General features: G+C 33.1%; 1 protein-coding gene across 2 annotated transcripts; it reads right to left on the minus strand.

Moving 5' to 3' along the window:
• Positions 1-1,825: 1,825 nt before the first annotated feature.
• LOC145058746 (ABC transporter G family member 3-like) lies at positions 1,826-6,601 on the minus strand. Of its 2 annotated transcripts, none has more exons than XM_079006644.1 (11): positions 6,507-6,601; positions 5,418-5,906; positions 5,251-5,330; positions 4,878-5,164; positions 4,621-4,792; positions 4,411-4,524; positions 3,583-3,711; positions 3,282-3,473; positions 2,821-3,180; positions 2,200-2,307; positions 1,826-2,107 (listed from the first exon to the last, which is right to left on the minus strand). In XM_079006644.1, the coding sequence occupies exons 2-11, from the start codon at positions 5,899-5,901 to the stop codon at positions 1,850-1,852; spliced, it is 2,184 nt and encodes a 727-aa protein (XP_078862770.1). In that variant the 5' UTR covers positions 5,902-5,906; positions 6,507-6,601; the 3' UTR covers positions 1,826-1,849. The 2 variants fall into 2 exon arrangements, with proteins under 2 accessions (XP_078862770.1, XP_078862769.1); XM_079006643.1 differs by lacking the exon at positions 6,507-6,601 and adding an exon at positions 6,062-6,176.
• Between the last annotated feature and the right edge of the window lie 2,662 nt (positions 6,602-9,263).

Consider the following 9,263-nt stretch of genomic DNA (forward strand, 5'->3'; position numbering starts at 1 on the left):
GGAAAGTTTAGCTAAAGCTTGGATTTTCATATCACAAGACGGGAATGTCGGCAACGCGCAATCGGGTCAAAGCTTTTGGAATCGTGTTTTAGACCACTTCCACATGTTATTAGGAAGGCAAACGAGCCGGACATACGACTCGGTCAATGCAAAATGGCGTGACCTTTAAGCGGCTTGCACTAAATTTAACGGTGTATTTGACAATCTTAAAAATATGCATAGAAGTGGTAGCAACGATTTCAACATTTTATCAACCGTGTTGTACCAATACAAAATTACCAAGAATAGTAAACCATTTGCCAACCAAAAAGCGTGGGATGTTTGTCACAATGGTCTAACATGGGTCATTTATCCGGAAACGGCGTATTTAGGATCTACCACCGGTTCCAACAAAAGGTCGAGAACGTCCGAGTTAGACATTGGTGTGAACCTCGACCTCAATGATGAGTTCGACGCCACCGAGGGGGAGGGTCCACTGGACGTCCAACTTCGTCGACCACCGAGAAGGCACAAAACAAGAAAGGGGGCATCTTCTAGCGGAAAATAAACCAACGGGGACGTATTAGGGAGAAAATCGACAAAACTCTAAATTGTTTGGAAAAAAAATTGATTCAACGGAGGAAGTTCGTCAGCGACAATTGGCACTAACCGATCTTCAAATTATAAATACGGTGCCGCAACCAAATTTCGACCCGGAAAATTTAAAGGTGCCTTTGAAAATTCAACAAGAAGTTCTCGACAAATATCACAACTAGATTCTATGTTTTTTATGCTTTTTAGTAATTTAGGTTTAATTTTTTATCTAATTTTTATGTTTTCTTAATATTTTAGTTTTCATTTTCTATGTGTTTTTATGTTTTTTTAGTAATTTATGTTTAATTTTCTATGTTTTTTTATTAATGTAATGTGGTTTTAATTAATATAAAATATTTTATTATGTTTTAAATTATGTTTTTATTTAATTTAAAAAAAAACATTCTTTTGGAGTGGTGATTATTTTCTATATCTAGTGGGTTGATGGTAAAATTGACGTGAAAAAGAAGAGTAAAATAGTGGGTTGATGAACTCACTAAACATGCATCTTTCACGGTACCACATGCAGGGAGTGATATTCCATACGGTACATCTCATATTTTTTTGTCTCTTTTTGTACGATTTTGTACATCCTTAAATGACCAAAAAAAAAACATTTTAATATATTTTTTCATTCTTTCTACATGGTATTAGTAAACTATGTCAACTTTCATCTTAGAGTTTTGGCTAAATTTTCCAAAAAAAGAAATTTTGAAATGTTCTTTTTCAACTTCTATTAAAAAAAATCAGCTAAAATCCAACCCTTTTTTACAATTTTTTTTTAAACTCTCTACTTATGCTTTTATAAATTTTCATACATATTTAAGTAAAATACTGTTAGATCGATTAAAAATGTCATCCTTTATGAACAAAATGCATTTGTTAAGACATGTCTTTTTAAAATTTATTACTATTATTTGCAAAGTCCATAAATCATTTTTTCTTTCCCAAAATTGACGACGAACATGTTTTCCTTATGTTTAGTTTTGAGAACACAAGTCAAAATGTAAAAGGAAAAATATAAATCAAAAGTATTTCTAACAATATCTGAATAAACTGTGTTAAATGTGAAAAAAATTAAGTCCAACGTAATAATAATTAAAAAAAAAAAGTTGTAAAAATGTTGAAATCTTTTTTTTTAAAGTTGTATAAAAAGTAAGGGAAAAAGTGTTAACCCTTTAATGAAGTACAATAAACAGTTAACAAAAGCTCTACAACTTACAGTATATTTCCATGAACAACTCAAAACCCATAAAAAAAAACAACATATATTTATTCATTGTGCGACATTGATCTTCATTTTACAACATACAAATCTGAATAAAGAAACATTCTTCTTGACACAAATATGTAGCAATAGGAACACAAGAACTCGATAACAAATAGCCATAAAAGAAAGAATATATAAATTTTTCCACTTGGAATGTTCATTCGGAGACACATCGTATACGTTTTCAAGAGCTTGATAACCCGAAACAGTCCTCATTTCCCCCACTGCAAATGAAACTCCACTATATTCATTCTCCAAGATTCCCTAAAACAAAAATATAAAGTGGTCCCATAAGCTGATCGAGGGTAATCTTGGAAAATCACAATAACTTAACCAAAGAGTATCATGAACTCTACCTGAATTGAGAACGTATGGAAAGTAATGTAGGATAGAGGGTACATCCATACTAGCCTAGGCAAAGCACTTCGAATTCGAAAATAGCCAGCCGAAAGCATCATCACTATCTGTAAAATCAAAAGCATAACGAAAAAAAGTTGTTTAATCCTCAAAATTATATTCTTTATTACACAATAAGAGATTTAAGATCCTTAATATTGTCTGTTTTGGGCAACCTCGCACGAGAACTTTCCAGAGAGTCACCCATCCTAGTACTGCTCTCGTCCACACACACTTAACCATAAAGTCTGTGACCTTATGCCTTTAAAACGTTGCTACCACATTTGCCTTTCCTGGATGATACAAAATTTCACAGTCGTAATCGCTCATAAGTTCATATTCAAATCCTTCTGCCTGAACAAGTATTTGAGGCTCTTGTGATCGGTATAAATGTGAAGGCACCAAATCCCATAATAACTCTTTAGTTAAGCGTGCTCAGATTAGAGTAGTACAAGGATGGGTGACCGCGTGGGAAGTTTTTGTTTTCTATGTCAGGTTGTCTAAAGCAAAGCAGACAATATCTTGGTACGTGCACAGCGTGTGGATGCTACATAAGATATTTGTTAGCATCACAAACTTACGTGTATAAACACGAGCGTTGAAATACTCGAAAACGTATCTTGCAATATGGTGACAACAACCAACATGAGGCCTTCGTTAACCAAAAGACACATGAAAAAGTTAAGCACAAAATACATCAAATGGCTAAACTCGCTTCGAAGCTCAACAAGGAAGTAGAAGACTAGACTTGATGAAATTGAGATGAGAAACAAGAATGGAATGCTCGCCAACAATTGCCCCATTAAGAAAACAAATCCTCCCGAATGTCCATTTGAATCTTCACAAGCATACACCTTCACCTCCTTCAATTGCATAGGCACTCCAACAACGCTTAAGAGCGACGTAAAAGATATAAACAAAAAGATCGCAGCAACTCTCATCTGCAAACCATCAAAAGAAATTATTTTTTTCATTTTATTCACTTGCAACATGATTTGGTTAATTAGAAAAGAATCGCCAACACAAATTTTATAAAACATACCTCAACGGACAATAGCGAATGACCTAATCCCGAAAACATAGTGCCAATACATAGCGAAAGCATCATGCAAAGAATTAATCGAAGCCAATAATATTTCAACTCCCTTGACATAATCAAAAATGATCTCCAAGTCAATACTGCAATTCTTGCCACACTGCTTGCCTTACCCTTGCTTTTGAGCAACGGGCCTTCCTATTGTCATAACTTTAGTTAAGATTCATAATCATACATGCTAACATGCCCACAATAAAAAAAAAATGAAAAATGAAAAAATGAAATATGATTATTAGTTATTGTATACCCTTTCGGTTAGCCTTAGTATCATTGTCTCAACTGATGCCACGTCAGCAGACAATCTGTAGGTTTCTTCAAGCGTACGAATTGCTATTGCAGTGTCCATATTAACCGATGAAAGATCCCCATTGTCATCCTGCCAAAGTTTATGGATATAGTAAGATTGTTAAAAAGAGGAAATTGTAAAAATAAATAAAAGGGTTAATCTCGTAAAAGACCTTATATTTTGTGTTTTTTTCTGGATTATACCTAAAATTTATTTTTTCAATGAAAAAGGACTTGTATGTTTTTATTTTTTCTGAGAAAGCTCTCAACTTTGTATTTTTTACCGAAAAAAAAAAACCTCAACCTTCTATATGCTTCCAAATAAACCCTCAACTTTTTAACTCAATAAAACCCTCGCATTTTACAATTTTTTTGGAAAAAAAATGACTAAAAGGGCCGGATTGGAAAAAATGAAAAAATACAAGGTCTTTTTCAGGAAAAAATTATATTTGAGGTTTAATCCGAAAAAAACACAAACCATAAGGTCTTTTATGAGATTAATCCTAAACTTAAAAAAAAAAAAAAAAAAAAAAAAAAAAAAAAAAAAAAACGTTATACTTTGGGCCATTTTGTGGCTTAAACAGTTAATACTTTATTTTTTTTTCAATCAAATTCAAACCACAAAAGTTTCAGACATTTTTTTTTTCAAATAACCATCTTGATATAAACAGTCAAAATGTTTAATTTGAAACAAATATTGAATGGTTTGATGGAAAAAAATTGAAGAAATATATTTTTTTTTTTTTTTTTTTTTTTTTTTTGTAATTTGCGCAAATAAAAAAGCACTTACCTGCCAGTTTTTGCAGACTGAAATAATCCGGTCAAAGTCTGTGTTTATGGCACGAAGAAAGTGATCAGAAGGACTTTGCATGATGGGGCAAGGAAATCCAGCATTTGAGAAATGCTGCATGAGTAAAGAATAAAAATCAGTTACAAAATTACAAAAGTACCCTTTTCTTTATAAAAGCAAAACATGATATTTTTTAAATGAAACTTTTACCTGCAAGCAAGCCAATGTCTCTCCAAAAAACAAAGTGTTTCCATTTGAAAGAAGACAAATTCGGTCAAACAGGCCAAAAACTTCAGTGCTACTTTGGTAAATTGTGAAAATAAGTGTCAACCCATTGCTTGCAAGCTTCTTTAATGTCACCATCATAAGTAGTGCAGAAACACTGAGTATTTAAGATTGAAGATTCTCTTAGGCATTTCATCGAACAGCTTGAATGCAATATATAAAAATAAAAGTTGTAAAGTGACCTGTCGAGATGATACAGAGGCTCATCTATGAATAAAAGATGTGGTCTCGTTATGAGCTCCCTAGCAATGGTGATGCGTCTTTTTTCACCTTTAGAAAGACCCTTTGTACAGCAGTGGCTGCCTATAAGCTTGTTTGCATGATCATTCAATGACATTGCGAGAATTGCATCCTCAACAATACTTTTTTTCTCACATAAGAAACCAGGAAGTTGAAGTAGTGCTGAGTAGTAGAGGTATTCACGCACTGTTAGTGAGCCAATAAGTGTGTTTTTCCTCCCGACAAATCCCTATAAATGGAAAAAGGAATATGTTAAGAGCTTTGATTTAAGGGGAAATTAACTCTTTTTATCGAATAGCAATCTTGAAGACTTACATATGATCCATAGTGCAAGGATGACTTTGCGCCATTTACAAATACTTCACCATATACTTTTGCGGAATCATCCAACCTTCCTAAATCATACAATCATAAATAACATTATGTTAAAGTTTAATTAAAGTAAATCGGAAACAAAAGAAAATGAAGAAACAGCCCCTTACCTGAAAGAGCTTTCAAAAGGGTAGATTTCCCCGATTTTGCAGGTCCCATGATCACTGTAATTGTTCCAGGTAAAGCAAATCCATTTGAGCTTTTTATGACCCTATCAGAATACTTTCTTTTACCCTTTATGGTGACTGTTAAATCCTTCCATACAATTGAAGCGCCTGAAATCTTTCTAGCCACCGGTGGTGGTGGGGATGGTGGTGGTGGTGATGATGATGACGTGGACCTGCTGTTAAGTTTGGAAGGAGATGGTGAAGCTGTTGTGGTGGCGGCGTTAATGGTGTCGCGACCCTCCTCCACCTTGAGCTCAACATCTGTGTCGTCCCAATCTGGTGAATCCTCGAATGAAATTGGGTTTCTTAAAGAACCGGGTTTTCTTAAGTAGTAGAAGTGACTGGAGGGTAATTTAGTAATTGGACTGCTGGCTGAAGATGATGAAGATCTGTAGTTATCTGATTGAGACTGTATTTCTTCCATCATATTGTCTGCCATTGAAAATTAACAATCCCATTTTAGCTTCTAATGATTTAATCGATAAACACTCGATATGTTGTTGTGTTGTATCAATTTGATTGGTTTTAACTTTTATCCTTCAATAATTACAAAGAAAGTGAAGATACGCAATTAAAATTGAACATACAGTTGCTGAAAACATTCTTCTGTGCATGGTAAGTTGATAAAGAATCAACTTCAAACCTTAAATTTAATACGAATGTGTGAGGGTTAAAAGTAAAGAACATCTGACTAGATTCATATTCAGAGTAAATGAAGAAAAAAAAATCAATCGACTATTCTTCTTTTAACCATTAGACAAGAAAATGACTACAGAGAAACCTAAAGATAGAATTTTTATCAGAAACATAACTGAAAAAAATGAAGAAAACATCGAAAATGAGATATATTCGTTCGATTGGGTTTTTTACAATGACCCAAAACCCCAAATGGGATGTTTATCAGCAAAATCAATTAAAAGCATATCGAGAATGCCTCTTAGATACATGAATAGTTGAAGTGTGAAGAACATAGAGCTGAAGTTCGGAAGGTGAAATAGGGCATACGAGGAAGAGAAGAAGAGAGAGACTGACCTGGACTTGATAGAGAGGGACAGTAGAGCAGGAGAGTGTGAAAACGAAAGTGAATAACGAAGAGTAAAAATAGTGTCGAAACTGAAGGGGCCAATTATTTCCTACAGGATTTTTCATTGGCATCTACTAATGTTATCCATAATTTCCCAAAACACCCTTTGTACAAAAATTAATAAATTATCAAAATAATAGTTGGTTAAAAAAAATTTAAAAAAAATCATGATTTTGTATGGTACGAGAGAATAAACTGATTTGGGTTTGTATAGAGATAACAGTCAGTGATTACAAACGGGCTAATTATTTAAAAAAAAAAAAAAAAAAAAAAAAGGCACTATACTTAATGTTTAATGTTGTGTTTAACCATCAATTTTTAATAAGTTAAAAAACTACTAATTTTTGGTAAAAAGTTTTAGTGAGACCATTGTTACCTATAATGTAATGTGCCGGGTTAACTAGAAAAAAAATATCATGTTTTTTTAAAAGTTCAGCTTAATCACCATTTTATGAGTGGTTCTTTTAGTAAAAATGAAAATTTGTGGTTCATTCGACTACTCACTAATCCATGGGCCTACCTAACACATATGTCCCTAAAATGAAATAGGTGATTGGTTGATAGGAAAGCTCGGGCGAAATTAGGCCTAAAAAAAACATTATGGTTCATTATCGATTAGGTATCAGTGGGCACATAAAGTTAAAAGAATTAACTAAGTATAAAATCAACCAAATTGAACAAATGATAGGTCAAGATCATGTTGTTCATTGGGAATTGAAGAGCGGAGAACAAGCATACATCGAATGATTAATTTATATTTCTTGTTATCGTGGAATACATTATCAAGATGGATCACTTACGCGGTCAACGAGCTCATACTAATGCCAGGACTTGTCGCAAGCAACTTCAGAAATGAAAGAAGTCTACCGAAAGCCTTGGTATTTTTCTAATCAATCACATTGTTCAGTGGTTCACTGAAATTTTGATTTGAGGAATTTGCCCATTACTAATCCAATATCGGTATAGTAGGCCTCCTTGGCCACTCCACTAGCGGATCGTCTTCGTCCTAGAAGCTACTACTTCCCCCTCTCTTGGCTTTTGATATCGTTCATGACTAGATCTCTCTATGTAGTGGTTGGCCTTCTAGAAGCTTCGTCAGAATCGACTAGTCACTTCCCGAATGCCCCTTTCCTTGCCGCCAAACCACTGGGAGAGTCGGCAAGCTAGCTTGCTCGCATTTTAGAAACAGTAGCTTTTGTGCCCTTTTCTGAAATGGATGTGAATGATCATGACAGCTCTGAAAATCATATTCAGTCTGATTAGATGTCATTAAAAGAAAGTGATATTGTTCACTCTTTTTTTAGAATTTCGAGTCGGACGACAAAGTCTCCTCCTCGGATAAAGATGTTTTTGACGCAACTCTCCCGACAATCAAAACTTTATTTATTTATTTGTTTTTTGGCGGGTTCAGTCGGGAGGGACAAAAGAGAGATTATATCGGTCAAAAGGAAAGACATCTTTGTTTGTCTTGGAATGAATTGGTTTTTTCAACTGTTGAGGAGTAGGTTTCAGGGCTCACCTCTTTTCTCATTTAAAAGTAAAGAAGAGATACAAACTTTTGAATCTTAATTTGGTGGGATCGAGGATGGAATCGAATAGCAAATGCATTCTTTTTTTAGTACAAATACAAGTCATAGTGGTCACTATAGAAATTTTATCCAAAAAAATGGGTGGTTTTCTAGCACAAATGAAATTTGGATAGTTAAAACGGGTAAAATGACAAAATATAGTGTTTTTTTGTAAAATTAATAATTATTTTTCTGTGTACAGAATTTTTGTTTATATTTTCAAACTAATGATTTGCTTTAAGACTAGTTGGTTAAATTTGAGAATCTAATTATTTGAAAAGAAACGGATAAAGAATTATATTGACCACTTTTCCTATGTTTTCATGTGAATGCATTCATAGAAGCCTTTTGATATATGAAACAACAATGTCTTTGACTGCGCGATTAATGGCTTTAAATGGACAAATGAACGAGTACCAAATCTTGTGGTTGATTTCTGGCCAATTATCTTTTATTATGGTTACGATGGTAACATGTTATCATCGCTAAAGTAATTACAAAAAGGACAAATGATAAATCATATGTATTTTCCTAAAATTAATATGGTTTAATAACTATATTTATTTTTTATCGTATTAATTTCATTTTTTTAATAATGAACTATGCATCGATATGCACCCAATGAACCAAATTTTACAAAGACGTTCGTAGAACTGGAACGTATGATGCTTGGATGTTAGAATTGATATTAGCACGTGTGAAAAATAATTCTTTTGGATTTGAGAACATAAAACCGATAAGAATAAGTTTAAATAATAATCACCTATATTTTAAAGTTTTGTACTATTTATAAGCTAGGCATCGGGAAAAAAAACCATAAAATTATTCTATACTATGTTAAAGAAATACACTTGAATTTTTATGATGTTTCTTCCTATTCTCCATATTAAACCCTTCATTATTTTATCATTATTGTTACAGTTTTATTTTTGAAAAATAATAGGAATAATACAAAAAGTTGTGTTCTTTTCATTTATTTTATAAATTCTCTAAAGAGTAAATTACACGAATGGTCCGTATGGTTTGGGGTAATTTGCACGTGTGGTTCCTAACTTATTTTTTTAAATTCGGAAGGTCCTTACAGTTTGTTTTTTATGCGCGTTTGGTCCCTATTTTACTTAAAAAGACTATTTTGCC

This window comes from Lactuca serriola, chromosome 6 (assembly GCF_051521515.1).
Source record: "Lactuca serriola cultivar US96UC23 chromosome 6, Lser_US96UC23_V15, whole genome shotgun sequence".
NCBI lineage: Eukaryota > Viridiplantae > Streptophyta > Magnoliopsida > Asterales > Asteraceae > Lactuca > Lactuca serriola.

Coding starts and splice junctions, on each gene's coding strand:
- LOC145058746 (XM_079006643.1), bottom strand. CDS start 6,161: ATGTTCTTTACTTTTAACCCTCACACATTCGTATTAAATTTAAGGTTT. Junction 5,165..5,250: donor CCTTGCACTATGGATCATAT/GTAAGTCTTCAA, acceptor TTCCATTTATAG/GGATTTGTCGGGAGGAAAAA. Junction 4,793..4,877: donor CCTCTGTATCATCTCGACAG/GTCACTTTACAA, acceptor TTAAATACTCAG/TGTTTCTGCACTACTTATGA.